This window comes from Triplophysa rosa, linkage group LG5 (assembly GCF_024868665.1).
Source record: "Triplophysa rosa linkage group LG5, Trosa_1v2, whole genome shotgun sequence".
NCBI lineage: Eukaryota > Metazoa > Chordata > Actinopteri > Cypriniformes > Nemacheilidae > Triplophysa > Triplophysa rosa.
Window position 1 is genome coordinate 7,943,855 of NC_079894.1, and position 20,112 is coordinate 7,963,966.

The 20,112-nt window shown below is 39.8% G+C and overlaps 1 protein-coding gene across 2 annotated transcripts; it reads left to right on the forward strand.

Annotated features, from left to right (window-relative positions):
* Positions 1 to 190: 190 nt before the first annotated feature.
* LOC130554885 (E3 ubiquitin-protein ligase RNF31) lies at positions 191 to 14,801 on the forward strand. 2 transcript variants are annotated; one of them, XM_057334770.1, is made up of 23 exons: positions 196 to 417; positions 1,091 to 1,290; positions 1,708 to 1,854; positions 1,940 to 2,095; positions 2,180 to 2,236; positions 2,585 to 2,741; positions 3,567 to 3,726; positions 3,812 to 3,957; positions 4,146 to 4,288; positions 4,482 to 4,715; positions 4,808 to 5,122; positions 5,589 to 5,774; positions 6,041 to 6,247; positions 6,409 to 6,582; positions 6,723 to 6,821; positions 7,694 to 7,783; positions 9,479 to 9,593; positions 10,192 to 10,304; positions 10,515 to 10,625; positions 12,656 to 12,704; positions 13,159 to 13,255; positions 13,424 to 13,589; positions 13,680 to 14,801. In XM_057334770.1, the coding sequence occupies exons 2-23, from the start codon at positions 1,093 to 1,095 to the stop codon at positions 13,728 to 13,730; spliced, it is 3,171 nt and encodes a 1,056-aa protein (XP_057190753.1). In that variant the 5' UTR covers positions 196 to 417; positions 1,091 to 1,092; the 3' UTR covers positions 13,731 to 14,801. The 2 variants fall into 2 exon arrangements, with proteins under 2 accessions (XP_057190751.1, XP_057190753.1); XM_057334768.1 differs by having other exon boundaries at positions 191 to 417; positions 13,424 to 14,801.
* The last annotated feature ends 5,311 nt before the right edge of the window (positions 14,802 to 20,112 follow it).

A 20,112-nucleotide genomic window follows, 5' to 3' on the forward strand; every position in this document is an offset into this window, starting at 1 on the left:
ACTCTGATTGGTATATGCAGCGACACTATTAACTCTATAATTCCTGCATTATTCTGTAACACGATCACGTATCTTCATCTTTAACCTGTTTAAAAGTGACGTTTGGTCTTTTTAATAATACAATTTTTTCTCTTATTAGAAAGACGCTTTAGATTATTCATGTTGTTGTTTTTTCGGTAACGTTAATTTACTAGAATAATGCACATAATGTAATGTTTCCTGCTCATGGCTCTTGACTACTACTTCAATCCTGCTGTAATTTCATTATTCAGCTTCCATTCACCTACTAATTCGTTTATAACATTTATTGGCCTGAAGGGTTTGCGTGTACTCACAGCGCCTCTATGCTGTCAGTCTTATGTTTCGGTTTTACGTGTGAGTGAATGAGAGCTGCGCTGCTCTAACAGTAAATACAGGGTAAGTAGAAATATTAATCGACAGCTGTTGAAATGCTACGAACTATTAAGCTTACCGAACCGTATTAACAGAACAATATCTAAACGGTTCTCTATACTAACAATAACGAGCTCTTCATGCCAGTTCTTCCTTATTTCCTCAGCATTAGCTTGCTAGCTTACGTGCAGTCAACAGTAGATGTTTTGAACCAGTGAAGGTTCATTTATGTGTGGTGTAACAGTTACACGTTTGTTAACCTATGGAGGTTAGTCAAAACAACGACTGTAAAACATTAATTTATTTTGCAATAAAGCTTTATTTAAAGGTCGCTTGCTAGCTTTGGTGTGAGTAGTTATGGTTTCACTTTTCACCTCAGAAGGCTAGCTGGTTAGCTTGTGTGGTTTTAAATGTACAGGCACGTACATTAAGCGTATATTGGTTGACAAAATATAAATATGTAAGCAGTCAGACTTTGTATGGTTGGCAGTGCGATTTAACGAACGTATAGCGTGTTTTTATATAAATAACGTTATTCCAAACTAAATCAGTAAACCGCGTTGCGTAATACCACAAACATCAAACTATAGACCAAACTGCACTGAAGTTGCACAGTGTCATAGTTTGTTTACTGCAGTTTTGGTTTCAAATAACTCAGGCCTTGTGTTTTTGATCTTTAAATAACTTTCACTTTCAGCTATGGCCTCTCTCAGTGATCAGCTGGAGGAGGTGAGGCTTAATGCAGAGGGCAGTTTATGTTCTCCAGGGTCTGCTCAGGAGATCAGGTCCGGGGTGTCCGCCATGGCCAACATTCCCTTACCTCCCACCAGCAAATATCGCCACATAGCCGCTGAAAGCATGTTGAAAGAAAACAGTAGTGGAAACAATAGGAAAGAGGTGAGATCTTGTTTAAGGAGTAATGTTTTTCAGGTATCCACAATGTTAATGGAAACGATGGTTGCAAACGTTTGACTCATTGGCTCCTTTCATCCTGTTTGTTAATGGGGCCATGTTGCACTCATTTGCACATAAAGGGAATTTATAGGTTTTGTTCGTGTCAATGACTTACACAAAGCTCATAATAATGCACAGGCTTGGGTAATCTGTCACATCCGGACCTGTTTTACAAGACACTGTCCTTAAACCATGTCTCTTACCTTAGGTTTATCATCTATTTCCACTATTAAGAATGCATATAAAATTCCTCCCTAGTTCATTTTTACTCACCGTGTTGTTTTTAAATTAGGACGTTGAACTCAAAATGTGTGCTTGTTCAGGTTTTTCTGTTACACATTAATATCTTGACCATTTCAGACGATGGCATCCCTGCAGAAACTTTCCACAGCTTTGAACATCTTGGAGAAGTATGGCTCCAATCTTACCAACTCCAATAGGCCAAAGTACTGGCGTACTGTGAAGTACAACAACCCTGTCTTCAGGACCACAGTAGATTCTATTCAGGTGTGTTGTGCATGAGTGTGTCAGCCGCACTGAACTTCACAAAATATCTGCAACCTTTTGACATTTTTAATCATGTTCTTTTTAGGGTGGCAGGGCTGTACTTAACCTGTATGGATATACGAATCAGCAGCCTGACGGTTTGAGCTTTCCTGATGATGTTGTTGAGCCAGATGCTGGGAAGGTGGCATCAGTGACTCTTGAGGTCATGTGCCTCCGAATGGAGCTAGACATGCTTACTAAGGTTTGAGGCAGTAAAATATAAGCACTCAGTGGGTTTGTCACACGTGAACTGTCAGCTCATATAGAGTCTGTTTTTTTCCTGCAGGGTGCCCATTCCCATCCCGAATTCTATGAAAGACTTATTCCCTCCCTCACTCTGCAGGTGAGGTTGTTTTTCCTGTCATTTGAGATGAGTTGTTGTTTCAGACGTTTAAGTTTTAACCAAAATCGCAAGTACACTTTGTTTAACGATTTACTGGATGTGGTTCTGATTTACTTCATATACATTATACAAGCATGACTCACAAAAGGTTAACTTTACAAAGTTAAAAATAGTCATGTTTTATGTTAACTCTGTTAACCCTAACTCTTTATAGTTTTTCCCATGCCTATACATAAATATTTTATCTTGCAGTGTTAATATGATTTTTTTTATAAAGTAGAAATATTCCAGGCAGTGTCTAAATGATATGTCATGTAAACTGTTCATCGTCTTATTATATCTGTACAGGATGAAGAGGGACTTGGCACAGATGCCGTTGCTTTCTCTCCTAATGAGAGTCCATGGGAAAAGCAAAGTCCCTCGCCTGCATCTACACCTTCTCAATCCAAATCTCCATTCAGTCCGTCCCTCCCTCTTTCATCTTTAGGGTCCTCTAAACCGACAGGTGAAGGCATCGAACACCACAGCCTTTCACTTACAAGGAATAGTTTACCCAAAAATAAAAAAGTCTGCTTTCATTTGCCCAGCTCTCATGCTGTTGAATCCTGTATGACTTTATTCTGTGGAACACAACAATGTAAGATGACGTTAGGCAGACTAGCTTCACTTTCAGAGCATCAATATATTCTACTTTTGTTTTTCATGTAAAATTGTTGAAAACGACACGAAGAAGAGTAAACAGCGACAAATGATGAATTTTCTTTAAAGAGGACATAACTAGGGATTTTTGGTTTATGGAGTGTCCAACAGCAAGTTTATGTACATTATTACGTTATTTCGTAATAATAGGCAGTTATTCTTACCTTACTTCTTGACTGACTCTCAAACGATTTGTTCCACGATTCATCTGTCTAATCCCCTCCTTTCCGCTAGCCTGGTCTGACGTGATTGGTCAGATGGTCTAGTCTGCTGTGATTGGTCTACCGCGAATGAGGCTCACGAGCTACAGTGTTTGGGGAGTTTTCGCGGGCAGTCCTAGCAAAACGTAGGCGGGGACTATATGTAGTGACGTAAATCCGCGGCGGTTCGCGAATCGGACTAAGGACGACTCGTTTGCGTGATTCAGAGTTGACTCCCTTTTTTCAAAGCCAATAACTTTGTTATTCATTCACCTTCGGATTTACAACTTGGTAGACTACTTACTTTCAAACACGCCAACATTACACACTGCATGAAATGTGATTTATGTTATGTACTCTTTAAAAAATATTTTGATTGGGGCGCCCATCCTGTTTCCATTTCATTTGAATGATTTTTAATGTCTTTACAGACAACTGCAGCATATGTGGCATATCTCCAGTCTCAGCTCACTGTCCAACCTGTACTCAGCGCCTGTGCAAAGAATGTGACCAGCTGTATCATTCCCATTCTGGACGATCTACGCATGTCAGGATTCCTGTGACTTCCTCTAAACCCACAAAAAGGCTCAGGTTAGCACAGTTAGCATCGAAGTTTGAGGGAAATTGTTTTAAAACTGATTGTGTAATGTCTCTCTCTCTGATATGCCTTTTTTAGCTCCTCGCTGTCTACATGGCAGTGTTTATATTGCACTACAGTGAATACAATGCAGCAGGTTTTGTGTGAAACTTGTGAGCGACCACGGCTGTCTTCTGCTGCCCCGTCTGTGCAGGAGGAGCCATCACAGCCCTCTACAATATCCGGTTTGTACAGAACAGCCATTTAGATTTTTTGCCATTTCTTTGTCATATACTCAATGCCACCTAATGACAATGTAACATTGACGTTTTTGATTGCCTTTGTTACCATGTAGCCAACTTGGCATGCATTTGAATGTCATTGCATTAATGTTGTTGTCACACTTTGATGTTTTGTGAATTTCTTTTCTCAGAGTGGCAATGTAAAAGCTGCACAGTAGTGAATGCGGGTAGCAGCATTCTGTGTGAGGTGTGTGAGCGCCCTCGTTTGGCCACCCGGCCTCCTGTAGCACCCTCCCGACCAGCTCCCACTACTACAGGACCAATGGACAGCCAGGTGCCACTTTCCATATTTCATATTCACTGTTATCAAGTTTTATACTTTCTTTGTCATGCTTATTCTGGCTGCTCAAACAGATTGCACTCTTTGGTGTCGCTAGTCGGGCAGAAACTTTTTTGTGATTAAAAAACTTTTAAGCTTTGTAATTGTTTGGTTTTTATTCATCCTTTCTTTCATTCTCTCCTTTAAGTGGGTTTGTCTATTTTGTACCTACGTCAATCAAACACCATCAGCCGTCTGCGAAATGTGTTATCTTTCAAAGTCAGACCATGCCCCATATCCCTCGAAACCCCTCCCGGTCTCACCAGTAAAGAACATCACAACTGTATTAGCCACCCCCAAAGTCACGCCCACTGAGGATCCTGATTTGAAAAGACAACGATTAATGAAGGAAGAGGGGATTAAACTTATTCAGCTCATTCGTGTAAGTCAGATTTCATCTGCATTGGCTTTGACCTGGGCAGAGCACCGTTCTTTAAAGCTTACAAGCATCTTCACTGTCTTTGATATTCTCAGGAGGGAGAGAAGAAAGGGGTGAGCCCAGAGGAGGTTTACACAAGCATGTGCGTATCAGGGAACAGTAACGTAACACCGTATGACTGGCTGAAGACAGAACTTCCTCATGTGCTCGATGAGATCTGTGTGATGGCTGCATCCTGCCAGCAGGAATCCAATGCACTGTCAAACAGTTCAGGAGAGAACGAGAGCCAGGATGGACAAAAGAGCAACAGCGTGCCTCTGTCTAGAGCAGAAGCCAAACGGGCCTGGCTGGCAGCAGGGGGCGACAATGAGAAGGCTGTCAGACAAGCTCACAGAGCCCGCAGAGTTAAAGTGAGTTCCTAATTTACTAAAACACAAAAATACATGTTATTATTTTATTACTATTGTAATATATATATTTTAAACGTAATATTTTTGGTATGTCAGGGGTTCACATACTGTACTGACATGGGATGTTGCATTAAATAGCCTCACAACCTCTGTGCAAGCGTTGTGTACAGGGACTAGGAAATGGGAACGTTAAATGAGATTGAAATCGCATTTATACCTTTCCCGTGACATGCTTCAGTAATCTTCATCTAGTTTGCTGTGATGTCCTCTCGCCACATACATGCAATGGTGTGAATCAACTGTAAATTCAACCTTGTTCTGTTTGTTATTAAATGTGAAACTAGTCAAGTAATGTGAAATCTTTGATATGTTTAGTTTTATGCATTTTGCATTATGCATTGACAATTCTAGTTTTAATAGATTTTCAGACAAAGCATTTTTTGGTCTGTTTGTGTATGTTTGTTAGGTAAAAGAGCTTGGCTCTTTGGGCTTTAATGATGTGGCTCGCTGTGAGGAAGCCTTGCGGCAGAGCGGAGGGGAGGTGAGGGGGGCTCTCGTCCTGCTGCAGCGCTCTTTACTAGATCCCTTCCATCAGCGCATGTGGACCGATGAGCAAGAGCCCCCTATCGACATCAACCATCCTGACAAACAGGTGATTAATTCCCTTTTGCTTTAATGCAGCTGAAGACTGCATTGCTTTCTTACCATCAAGTGCATAACATAGTATTGTTCACTCATGTTTACTGCTTCGTCACGTTTATTCGTGAGACACAGACAGAATGATTTCCTGACTAAAATGTTGGTAAAATTATTCTTGCGGTAGCACATTCAGTTCAATGTGGAAATTGATGAATGATTTCACGACCACTTTCACAAATCCATTAGGCCTAAATTGCAATATCCTTTGCTTGTGTTCAGCACGTTTGCCGCAGGTTGCTGGCTGTGTACGACCTGCCCAGTTGGGGGCGCTGTGAGCTGGCTCTCTCTTTGCTGCGGGACCCTACAGCCTCCTACACCCTGGAGGATGTGGTTCAGGCCGTGCGCGAGTCACCTGATAAAGATTTTATACGCCGTGTGCTGAACAAAGAATGCCCCATTTGCCTGTCCATCTTTCCTCAAAGCAAGGTACTTTGAAATCAAAAGTCTTCGGCACATGTAATTACATTATTTTCAAACAAGTTTTCCAAACTTTTAGTATACATTGTTTGGTCAAGCAGGTAGTCACTCTTTAAAATAAAATCTTTTAGGTGACTGAATTTCTATTGGACTGTTGTTTTGTGTCTCAGATGCAGTCCCTGACGTCATGCCAGTGCTCGGTGTGCTGCGGATGTTTCAAACAGCATTTCACCATAGCAGTGAGGGACAAGCACATCAGAGACATGGTGTGTCCAGTCTGCGCAGAGCCTGACATCAACGACCCAGAGCACCTCAACAGCTACTTCTCTACCCTGGACATTCAGGTAAATGAGCAAATAAACAATAATAAAGAGAAGGATAAGGGTTGGTACACAGTGGTATGTATTGCAGCCATGCTCCAGGCAACTGCCTGTGACGTCTGAATGATTTCAATGTGTGTTCTTGTTTGTGTTGGGCTGCACAGCTTAGGGATTGTCTGGAACTGGAAGTGTACGAGCTTTTCCACAAGAAGCTGACTGAGCAGGCTCTCATCAAAGACCCGAAGTTCTTGTGGTGTAGCCATGTGAGTGATGCCTTCTCTCTGCACTTCACTAGTTCTCTCTGCAATCCCTCACTGTTCTTGACAGCAGTAGTCTCATCAATGTGGAGCAGTTTACACTGATGAGCTGTAGGAATTAAAGGAGAGTGGGGTACGCTGTGACATTTACCTGGATTGTTGGGATTGTTTTACACCATGACAATCCACCAACATGATATTTAATGTTTTTTTAAACGGGTAGTTTTTTTTTGCGATTAAGCACGCAGTAGGAGTTCATTGTAGTTGGAGTACATTTTGACAAATTCTCAGTGGCAAAAGGTGGCTACTTTAAAGATACTACAATATTTTTGTTAATATTTTATTATATTTTTTCATGTGACAACACTGAAGAAATGACACTTTGCTACAATGTAAAGTAGTGAGTGTACAGCTTGTATAACAGTGTAAATTTGCTGTCCCCTCAAAATAACTCAACACTCAACAAAAGTGAGTACACCCCTAAGTGAAAATGTCTAAGTTGCCAGCGGTTTAGACATTAATGGCTGTGTGTTGAGTTATTTTGAGGGGACAGCAAATTTACACTGTTATACAAGCTGTACATGCTTTACATTGTAGCAAAGTTTCATTTCTTCAGTGTTGTCACATGAAAAGATATAATAAAATATTTACAAAAATTTGAGGAGTGTACTCACTTCTGTGAGATACTTACTGTATATGATGGGACCTTTCTAAATATATGATGGCATTACAAAAATTATGCACAGTTTAAGATTAAGGCAATATAGCAACCCGCTGACACACGACCCCACATTCTCCGAATTGACAACAATAGTTTGGGGTGCATTTATGTTTATCGCTTTCACATGCTCTCTCTCTTACTCATCTTGTTCTCACAGTGCTCGTACGGCTTCATCTATGTCGGCGACCAGCTCAAGGTCACCTGTCTGCAGTGCAGGAAAAGCTTCTGTGCCCAGTGCAAAAAGCCGGTAACCTAGAAAAGTGAACTATGATTCTATCATAGACTAGAGGTCAACTGATAAGAGATTAATGAGCAGATCTATTTTAAAGGGGTCATATGGCGCGAATACGTGTTTTTCTGTGTCTTTGGTGTGTTGTAAATTGCCCATGCACTTTTAATCTAAACCATGTAAAATTGCAAAAATTAAAGTGTCGGAACAAAAGATGCATGCTATCTAAAAGAGAATGCTCACCCAGACCTGCCTGAAACGTCTCGTGTAACCACACCCCCACAAATCTACGTCAGTTCGTGGTATGATTTGACTAAGACCGCCCAAATGTATACGCAAGTAAGGTGGGCGTACCTGTCAGTACAATTGCTTTGGAACCTGATTTTCCAAATATGGTAAGAGGCGTCCGTCACGCTTGCAGTATTCGACCAATCACTACGCACTGGTTAACTGTCCAATCATAGCACACCTCGCTTTTCAGAGCCATGAGCTTAGTAAAAAATCTGCTCGTTTCAGAGAGGCGGAGCAAAGAGGATATACAAACATGCATGGTATGTGGAAAATACAGCGTTTTTGAACCTGCAATGAGCGTTTTTTATACTCATTGCATTACATCTAAAACAAACAATAATATTTGTCTTAGCCGTGTCATAGGACCCCTTTAAAAGGAGTAATGATTGAAACTTTACTAAATGTAAAATAGCGCTATATAACTATATGACAAAATGAACAATAATTACTTGAAAATTGCTTTGTGATTATTTAATATAAAAACCAAAAATACATACGTAGGTACATCTAAAAAAATTTGAATATCGTGAAAAAGGTCAATATTTTTTGTCACTCATTTCAGAAAGTGAAACCCATGTATTATATAGATTCATTACACATAGAGTGAAATATTTCAAGCCTTTATTTCTTGAAATTTTGATGATTATGGCTTACAGATAATGAAAACCCAACATTCAGTGTCTCAGAAAATTAGAATATTAAATAAGATCAATAAAAAAAGAATATTTTAAACAGATATGTCAGGCTTCTGAAAAGTATGTTCATTTCTGTGCACTAAATACTTGGTTGGGCTTCCTTTTGCATGAATTACTGCATCAATGTGGCGTGGCATGGAGGCAATCAGCCTGTGGCACTGCTCAGGTGTAATGGAAGCCCAGGTTGCTGTGATAGCGGCCTTCAGGTCATCTGCATTGTTGGGTCTGTTGTCGCTCATCATAGATTCTCTATGGGGTTCAGGTCAGGTGAGTTTGCTGGCCAATCAAGCACGGTAACACCATGGTCATTGAACCAGCTTTTGGTACCTTTGGCAGTGTGGGCAGGTGCCAAGTCCTGCATAGAATGAGTGCATAGAAGCATACTTTTCTGAAGCCTGACATTTCTGTTTAAAATATCCTTTTTTTATTGATCTTATGTAATATTCTAATTTTCAGAGACACTGAATGTTGGGTTTTCATTATCTGTAAGCCATAATCATCAACATTTCAAGAAATAAAGGCTTGAAATATTTCACTCTATGTGTAATGAATCTATATAATACATGGGTTTCACTTTCTGAAATGAGTGACAAAAAATATTGACCTTTTTCATGATATTCTAATTTTTTGAGATGTACCTGTGTACGGATATCCGTCGTCCTCTGTTGTACTGTAGACCTGCCTGACTGCAGAAGATAAACGTGTGTATAACCGTGTCTCTTTGCAGTGGGAGGACCAGCACAAGGGGGTCTCATGTGAGCAGTTCCAGCTGTGGAAGCGAGAGAACGACCCAGATTACCAGAGGCAGGGCTTGGCCGGATACCTGCGTGACAATGGGATCAGTGAGTTCCTTTTTGATCTGCTCCAGAAGCCTCTCAGGCCTGTGTTAATGCTCTCCTAATCAACATCTGCTGACAGCAGTATCACCACCTCAGAGAGGCTAAATATCACATAACCCTTCCCTCCGTACCCCAGTCTGAATACTAGAGCTGAATTAACCAAAGTGTACATGTTGCTTGCTCCTATATGGTCTGTTTGTTTGGTTTGGTTGTTTTGTTCTGTGTGGTCCAGCGGTGCAGGAAAACAAAATGAAATAATGTTGAATAGTTCTCACTTGCAGACATGTTTTATTCTGACTTATTTACAGCTCCAAAGAGGGAGCAGGGTTACTGTTTGTACAGTACAAGATGTTTATAGGGGTGCAAAACCCTAATGCTGAAGTCTGTTTTTCTGAAACTGTCCAAACATCAAACTGTCTGTCATTTTAGTTTTCCCTCTGTCAATATGTGTATCTGTCATTCTATTGTGAGGGTTGTCTGTCTCTGTTTGTCTGCTATGTGTCTGTCTGTCTGTCTAATTGTTTTGTTTTTCATTCTGTTGGTCTTTACTTCTCTTGTCTGATAATAATGTTACAATGTTCTTTGTCTTTCTGTGTTTCAGCTTGTCCTAACTGTAGGTTCCAGTACGCCCTGGCCAGGGGCGGCTGTATGCACTTCAGCTGTTCCCAGTGCAGGTATCAGTTCTGCAGTGGATGTAACAATCCCTTTCACACAGTGAGTCCCGCTCATCTCAGTGCTCCTCTCATGTTTAAGGATTGTTTGTGTGCATGTTCTATGTGATAGTGATATTCAGTTTGAAGCAGCTACAGTGTGGCCAAATGTTGAAGCCTTTCTTATTAACATAGTTTCTTTTCTCTTCCCTTTCTTTCCCTTTTCTCCTTCTCTCTTCCCTGCATACTCTTCCTCTTCTTCCCTCTCTGGCAGACGTGTGCAGTGAACCAGTGTAGTGTGACAGGTCTGCATGCCCATCACCCCAGAGACTGCCTCTTTTACCTCCGAGACTGGGAGCCTGCCAGGCTTCAGGCCTTACTGCAGGTATACACACACAAGTTGGTATTCCTATCATTACACAGACTTACTATTCACGTCCATTGTTGATATATTTTATCCCCTAAATAAACCCATAACCCACGACCTAACCTTCACAGACACATTTTTGACATTTTTATTTAGAAATTTAATTTGCAGTAGCAGAAAAATGTAACAACAGAAAAACAAAAATATAACATTGTGAGGGCATTTTCCTCTTCATTATGTTGCTGAAACCGCAACACAAATGAAGTCTCACTCAAACACGATGTGGTGCTTTAACACAGGCGCGCAAATTTCCTCCCACTCATCCACACACACAACTCCAGGGACCCGTTTCAGAAAGGAGGTTTAGTGAAAACTCTGAGTGTATTAACCCTGAAATGAGGGAAACTCTGGGTTTTCCGTTTCAGAATGCGAGGTATGTCAAACCCGAGAAAGCGGGGTAACTCGAGCCCTTTCCTAAAAGAAAGGTAACTTATACTCAGTCAGTAACCATAGTAACTTACTCTGTGAACCTAACCTGGTCAGGAGCAGGTTTTCTTTGGTAAACCCAGTTTCTTTCCATCTCCTCCCCCTTTTAAAGAGCAAGTGGTGTAACTCATTCATTCATTCATTAATACAGTCATTCACGGCACACATTTAGATCACACAGAGACCATCTCATTGACTAATATGTCATATGTGCTTTTATAGAGGATCCTGTATGTGAAGAGGCTGCATTAATTCATAGAGATGTACTTTGATTTCAGGAGAGCAATTTAGGACCCGAGTGGAATTTTGTCATTTTCCTGTGTATTTTTATTAAAACTGTACCATTTTTCTTTACAGTGAATTAGATATATCAAAACATATCATCCATCATTACATGCAGACCTGCAGTTATCTGGATAAAAACACAACATCGTTTTCACTTCTCAACTAATTTCAATACTTTTCTATTTACGTGGAGTACAGAAACGTTTAGGCTCCAGTTAAAGATGGTTAGACTTGAAAATGTATTTATTGTCATACGGAACTGTTAAAACTCAGTCTTGTCAAGCAATCGTTTAGGCTTAATAATTGTAAGTAATTGAAATAATTTAAGGTAGATTAAATGCACGTGATCAGAACACAGCTCGTTCACTTTAAAATTGTGGGAAAATTCGAAACAATTCGTCTTTACTATATGACTATATACTGCTATTTCATACTTACAATGCACGGCAGTGTTATTTGTTTTACTCTATCACATACATGATGTTTTACTGCTGTAACGGGTTTACCGGATAAATAAAAGAACATCTTTTATCTTTTTATTGTCTAAAATTAGCTACTACAGTAAAGGCAAATTCCACAGTGAAAAATATTAGTTTTTATATAACACGTAAATTAATCTATATTACCTTGGGTGTTTTGTTCGATGATTCAAATAAATCTTAGAAACAATCTCTAGGCTACATTTCTGTTTTATTCTCGACTAGTATAACGTGGTTATTTATTCTGTTGTGGTTATTTATTCTGTTGCTTGTCTTGTCTACAACATATCACAGAACATGGTGCCATCTAGTGGATTCTCCCGAAAAACAGGCACAAATAATGGATTTCACATTTCCTTATGACAACCATTCATTTTAAAGTAGGCTATAATCGAGACACAAAGCAACTAGAGACATGGTAAGGTTGTACACTATATGTATATCGTAAACCATTGAAAGTGCACTGTTGCCCTCACCAATATGGCGGCGCCGTTGATGTATCGCAGCAGCGGAGCAAAGCGGCATCTAGTTATATATATATATGTCTATGCTTAACTCGAGGTAAGCCTACACAGAGTTGATAGAACTAACTCATATCAGCTGTTCTGAAACCAAAAACTCAGTTTCGCATCTCGGTGTAAATCAACTCAACAAGAGTTCACATTTTAACTCGGTGTTGGTTGAACCTCCTTAATGAAACGGGCCCCAGGGTTGGTTTGTGAAGCATCGCTTCTTATCTCCACCATTTCATTTTGGATACTTGTTTGAACGCCACGTTGTCATTTTGTTTTCTCATAGAAAAACGGGGTGAAGTACAACACTGACACAGCTCCAGGAACACAGACTGGTATGTCTTTATATATGAGAGTAAAACAGTATTCGTTTAGTACATTCAGACTGTTTCAGTCTCTCTTATCAACCCAAGTGACTCCGTTTGTGTTTTCTTGTCTGTCTCTTTATCTAATTTGTCTGTCTCTGTTTTAAAGTCTAGTTTACTTCCAATTTCACTCTTTATCTCAGCTGCCCAGTGGAACGAAATTGCTTTAACTGCTATGAAAGTCTTAGAGCTGGACATCATAAAACAAAGTACTGTTTTCAGACCAACTACCATCCAATTACTGCTTCTCAGACTTCGGCTATATTTGTACTGTGAAATCGCTCTCAAACACACACATATACACCTACTCCTTACAGCTTTATATCACACTCTGTCTCACTTCTCCGTCCTGAAAATATCTTCCTTGAAAACTCAGCTTTTCCTCTAAACACATACTTGCTATCTTTTTTTTTGCGTGTGGCAGGTGTGTGCGGAGTGATCGAGCAGAAGGATGAAGGGCCGCGGCCCACTGACTCGGCATGTGGAGCTCAGACTCAGCCGGGCCAGGCAGGCCTCTGCGAGTGAGTTAATTTCACTGCTTCCTGTACTCAAAACCTTTTTTTTTGCAATGGCCAAAGATGATGTGTATATATAACATTTTCCAATAATTTTAAATAGACAAAGTTATCAGTATTTGCTATTGATAAACATAGTCTGAGATTAGATTTTTCTTCTCTCTGTGTTTGTAGGAAGCATTATCGGGAGTACCTGGTTAGCCTTATTAACGGGCATTCTCTAGACCCCGCCCCCCTCTTCAATCACGATGAGCTGCTCGTGGCCTGCAGGAGATACCATGTAGACATCGCACAGGGGGAGGGAGAAGACGATAGAGCACACTACACAAGGCTGCTTAAGGTGTGCAAATTCTCATTTTCCTATTCCTTAAACTTGAACCTACTTACTTTTTATAGCTATCCATTCATTCTTTACCTCTGCCATCTGCAGAAGCTAATGGATGACGTGCCTCTCGGCGACAAGGTCCCTCGCAAGAAGTGAAGACATCGTGTTCTCCCTCTTGTAACCTGAGCTGACTATTTTATCTGTGTGTGTGCCTGTAGCTTCATTATCTGAGCTACAGAATGTCAAACACAGTGCTTCCCTCTCCTAAATGTGATTTAGTTGCACATTTGCACATTGCATACATTGTTGTATTATTTAATCATACGTTTAGTGAGGGGTTTTACTAATCACAGTTGTATGCCTTATGTCCAGTGCTGGAGATTCACTGGGGGGACTTTTAGTTAGGGACATATTTTATATTTTTAAAACACAGATGCAGAAAATGCCACTTCAGTTATGTATGAAATGTGCATAACATTTGGAGGCCATTTTAAAGGGATAGTTCAACCAAGAAAGGAAAATCTGTCATTATTTACTCCATATCTTGTTAGTTCAAACCTGTGTGACTTTCTTCTGCAGAACACAAAAGAAGATATTTTGAAGAATGTTGGTACCCGAACAACGGTGGAACCCATTCACACAAATTGGGCACAAAACCAATGCAAGTGAATGGGATTCGCTCGGTTCGGTAATGATGAGTAAATTAGTCAATTTCACTTTTGTGTGAAATATCTCTTTAATGGATAAAGGATGGAAATCCTCTAAATTTTGAAGTAGAACCCCCCCACCCCCCGGAAATTCGCTCCCATGTTCCCCCCCCCCATTTCCAGCACCCGCTTATTTCATAGTCTTTAATCAAAAAAGTGTAATTTTAGTTAAATTGCCATTATTTTACACTATGTTGATTTGAAAAACAGAGAAGAGTCTTGGGCAGTTACAATTAGACCACTCTTTGTGAATGCATATAAACAAGCTATATAAAGTTTTTAGCAGATAGAAGATTCATCAAACAGCACCATTTTAAATGGGTTTTAAGAGCGAACAATGGATTTTTGCTTCAGGCAGTAGTTCTCATTATCCAAATACATTAACAGCTGAACTGAGTTAAATTAAACCTGAAGATTGATTGATTCTGTGTCGAATCAAAGGTACAATCAAAATATAATAAGAGCATGATATTTTTAATATGAGTGTGTATGTATATATGGGATTAATAAACAAGTTATAAAATTATCTTGCGTCTACCTTAAGAAGTCATTGTATTTCTAAGCAAAAGAGTGATATGCTCAGGTCTGGTTAGAAAAACAATGCCAGAAAATCCTACTGACATCAATCACGGTCTGAAAGACATGCATTTCATTATTATTCATTCCAATGGTGTCAAGGTTGACTGTGAGATCAGAGCCCTTAAAAACACATTTCTGCTCATCTATCTGTGTATTAAAGCCATTTACAGTAGGGCCGTAGTCAGGGAAACCAATGATCAGTTGCTATTTTTGGTCCGAGGACATTGTGCTGCCAGATATTCCTGAATTTCATTTTTGTCACTTGATTCTGAAAGAGCAGGGACCTTTTGAGAATGTCGATAATTTTAGAAGCCATTATCGTTGTTCATGGGAATTACATTACAAATGACATGTAATGATTCAGATTAATTAGAAGTTAGTTTCTAATTAGAATTAAGTTGCTTGTCCTATAGTGAAAATACAATAGTGTAGTATACTATTACTAATACTTCGCTGAGGTTTACAGATGTACGTTTTTTTCAGAAGCACACTTAGTGGTCAGCTGTAACATATCATATTTCCCATCAGGACATACAATATCTTTTCAGCCGCTTATCACTCTGATGAGAGTGTAAACTCACAGATTGCTGCATGGCAAGGCAAGATAATAGAAAAGCACATCTTAATGATTAGATTAAGAGGATATCTTGTCTTAAATGAGATCTTGATTATAAATGGATAAAAACAACCTTAATAACTACAATCCATGCCAGAAAACAAATCCTAATCAGTGTGTTTAAAAAGGTTCTGTCCTGATGTTAAGCATGCAGTATTTATTGGCTCTGTTTAGAACATTCTAAAATGTAATTTACTTAAGTAAAATTGGTAATGAACGGCATTTCACAATGTCTTAGTATGTCTTAGTATTAGTGTAGGTGTGTGGCATGTTTAAAGTACACATGATGGGACAAGGAAATAGGCCCTAGGAAATAGGTTATCCATCACTGGGATCATTCTGATGTGTTCAGACCTTTTTTTTGGTTATCTAATCTGGATAGAGCCACAAATAAGGCCAGGAGAATCATACAGTAGATACAATCATGTAAACTTGGCACAAAGCAGCTCAACGTTAAAGGAGCAGTTCACCCAAAAATGAAAATTGTGTCATCATTTACTTACCTTCAAGTTGTTCCAAATCGGTATAAATTTCTTTGTTCTGATGAACACAGAGAAAGATATTTGGAAGAATGCTTGTAACCAAACAGTTTTTGGCCACCATTGTTTAGTATTTGCTTTATACATTTTTTCACTTTATTCATCAGAACAAAGAAATTCATACAGATTTGGAACCCACTCTCTAAAATATGACGGCAACCCCAAGTTGCCTAGGCGAAAAGGTTTTTCTAGTTTCTGATTGGAGGTTTTTTATGGACTAATAAATGCACTCTCCTGGCTCTTCACTGTTTATCCTCTTGTCAAGTCTTAGAGACACATGTGATTTCTCAGGGCGTCTATTTTGGGGAATTCTGTCAAAAATAAATTTACAGCATGTGTAAAGCTACACAAAATAATTACGTTTGTGTTGGTTTTTATTACAACTATTCTTATTAGCTATTTTTATTCTAGCTTTTTTTAGCCGACTGATATGACTGGGGTCTTCATCTCATGTCAGTGTACATAATTTTATTTATTTATTTTTGCAAAAAATACTATTTATTTTGTAGGCGTGCATAGTCTGGGACAAATTAAATAAAAAAAACCTTTTATACCTCATGGCACTAATTGTGTCCTTTTATCTGTGCATACTGATGTGGATGTTGGGTAATACACTAGCCCTTCTTACTCAAAGGCGGTACGAGTGGGGTCAGAACCTCTTGAATTGAGCAGGAGAGCTTATTGACATGCACCACACCTCTTCTTTGACCTTCATTATCTTGCATAACCACATAGCAGTGCAACGCAAATGTAGTGATGGAATGCTGACCAACCAACTGTATCAAAATTAATTGCCACCAGCAGTGAAATTCAAAAGAGAACATCAATGCTTCAAAGAGCTAAAAGCTGGATAGGAAACAGAATCCATCCATACCAAAATGAGCAACTAGGGCTTCATGCTTACTGTTTTTTGACTGATGTTATCTGCAGCTTTGACTTTTTAGGCTGCAACTAATAATAAGAGACTCGGGCGTGGTTTGGAGCTTTGCCGTATTTAAAAGTTGCAGGACAAACAAGTGCTAGAGATGAAGGCAAATCAAAGAAAGGTGAAGATGAGGTGAAATGATGCTGTGAGCACTGGAAAGCTGTCACTGATGAAAAGGACCGCTTCTGCTGTCACACTTCATTTGCAGAGCAATTTTTTCTACTTCTTACAGGAGTATCTAACTTAAAACAGAAATTGCTTTTATTGTTTATCCATGTCTCATGTCATTCTTGTAAGACTTTATTAATTTGAAAGCAAACAATGTATGTGTTGGATACACTTCTGCACTATGCTTTATTCACTTTTAGATTTTTTTATTAGACATCACCCTTTATAATGATAAAATCCTTATAATGATATAAACAAGTATTTATAATGATAAAAACACAGTCTTTAATAACTATGATGCACATGCTATGATTTTCCATAACAGCGTGAGTGCAACCGACAGTCTGAACAGATGCATAATTGTCTCCAGTAATCTGAAGCTACAGGAAGTGCATCAAGGCCAGTCATGAACTCCAGGCGCTTGCTCCCCAGAGGTATGATTATCCAACCGTGTCTGTCCCTTTCCTCACTCTCTCTAACTGTCGCTGGGGGGGGCTTGGCATGAGACGCCATTTCTCCAAATATACATTTCACGTGTTCGCCTCGCATATAATAACTACAGATAGGGGACGGATATAATGCGTATTTGGCGTGCTGTCCCGTGGAGCGCCCGCCCCCTGTCTGGGGAGAGGGCCCCGGGTCAGCTGTGTGCCCAGACTCAGGTCGTTCCCCCCTGTTATAATGCGGTAAAAATAGTCTGATGGTGAGGAGTTGGGGTGGAGGAGGGATGCTGCAAAAATGTAGAGAGAATGAGGGTACGGCGTCTTGTCTATTTATAGGGGTTTTCTCCCGAGCTAAAGGATGATTGGTGAGATTGGTTATAGGAAGTCAGCCGGGTTAGTTATCTGATTGTGAGATTGGTCATGGAAAGCCAGCCAGGATAGTTATCTGCACTTGCTCCTCCCAAACTTTGTTAAAGGTCTCCTCAGACGAGCACTTTCAACAAGTTGGTATGATTTATTAGGGTCTTCATGAAATGTCTGGAACATATTTTGCTTAAAAACACTCAATGGCTGTGTAAACAAAACCCTTCTTGCCTCGTCAAAAACAGCTATGCTCACAGCTACCCGTTCTGGTGCATGTCTCTTTAAATGATAATGAGTTACAGCGAACTCCACCCCCTTCTGTCCGGCATGTCAACACAACACACGTGTAGTGGCAATGGTTTAGCTAAATGATATTTCCTGAATTCCTCTGCGGTTAGTTTCGTCTTAAACGTCTCAAATCATTCGTCCGGAGACAAAAAAATCAGTCACAGCAAACAGCTAATGCGCTTACATTGTGCATGTATGCTTACCTAAAATCCACGGAATCCACTGCAGATCTCAGCGGAATTACATGGATTTTAGCGCTTGTCATTGACAAGTTATAACGTTACACACACAATGTGAGACCTAGTTTGCTGTGACAGATTTTTAAGCCTAAGCACGAATGATTTGAGACATTTAAAACGAAACTAACCCCCGTGTTCGACCCTGTTCATTAGCAAAACAAACAGCTTGCCGCAGCTAAACATATTAACGCACATAATGTATTAACATTCATACAGCTAAACTCCAAGTGTCCATCTGCACTTATACAGTAAGTTTAACACTGGCTTTGAATGTTCTATTTAGCCCGTGACTGACTTAACTCCCTTCGCTATCATATGCTAACGTTATCCTCCTATATATACGGTACATTTACGTCAATTCAGACTGTTGATAAATATTACTTACATCAGCAGTTTTGTCTCATTCAGTTGGTCTCGATCCCTCTTGACTTGAGGAACAACTTTGAAGCTAATCCTGCTTGGACTGTCCCAGGTTGAAAAAGCACTCCGGTTTGAAGTGATTCGCGCAAACAAGCAGGTTTTTACTTATGGTTTCTGATGGATTTCGACTAAAAATAAAATAAATCCACTCCTGTCTCTTCCTAGGTTTGGACTCTGTGCAGTGACTACATTGCATGTTGTCCACGAACCATGCCATGGTGTCACATACACCGCTGTCACTTGTGAAAACAACAATGGCGCAGCACGGTGGGTGGAACTGTGTAGATTAAGGGGCGGTAACATTATAATAAAATCTGCTTTGGACGTCACAATCGGAGCGAAATCTGAACGGCTCGATTTCTCACATGCTTGCAGGGAAAGGCACACCAAAACAAACTTACTGGGTTCTTCTTTTTAATTTTCTGGGTTGCTAGATGCACCGGGGACCCGATTATAGCACTTAAACTCAGAAAAAGTGGGGATTTCATCTGATGTCTCCTTTAATCAAACATAATGGCCCGGTTTCACAGACACAGTTTAGCTTAAGCCAGGACTACGCCTTAGTTGAATTAAGATATTTATGTTGCTTTTATAAAAATGTCTGAGAAGAATACATTACTGGTGTGCATCTTGAGACAAAACAATGGCACTGATATTTTAAGAAATTTCTGGGCAAGTTATATTGAGTTAAGACAGGTCACACATTCATTTTAGTCTGGGACTAGCCCTAAGCCTTGTCTGTGAAACTGGGTCCATGTGTTAAAACCACTCCATTAATAACCACAGCAGCGAGTTCCCATTTTCACTTCTGGGGGTACCAATTTTCCTTTTGCCTAGTTTCTATCCCACCAAGTGGGCACTAGGACCATGCAAACTAAAGATGGTGCAGTCAGATCTGACTGGGCTCTAGCTCTTTCTGTGCTGTAAAAACACAGACGTGTGCATTATGTATTTTAAACATGATTACGAGAAGTTCTGTGATTATCGCGGGCGCCTGATGCTATGCGGCACAATGACAAATTGTTTTCCAGTAAATTAAGCCGCTGAGTTTGAGTTAAATTATCATTCCCATTACAGTGGCTGTTCACCCGTGACAAGGTTTAAATATAGTGTCTTAAATAGCTCTCTAACAAATGTCATTTGCACACACATGCTGTACAAGAAAATTTGGTTTCAATCATGTGGCTGCTTCTCCTCGCTGGCTGTATTTAGCTGCCGATGAAGACGTTTCATTTTGAAATGCCATGGCAA

Bases quoted from the DNA above. Each gene is read 5' to 3' on its own strand.
- LOC130554885 (XM_057334768.1), top strand. From the start codon at position 1,093: ATGGCCTCTCTCAGTGATCAGCTGGAGGAGGTGAGGCTTAATGCAGAG. The intron at 5,775-6,040 runs GTGATTAATTCC...GCTTGTGTTCAG, and splicing joins TCAACCATCCTGACAAACAG to CACGTTTGCCGCAGGTTGCT. The intron at 7,784-9,478 runs GTAACCTAGAAA...GTCTCTTTGCAG, and splicing joins GTGCCCAGTGCAAAAAGCCG to TGGGAGGACCAGCACAAGGG.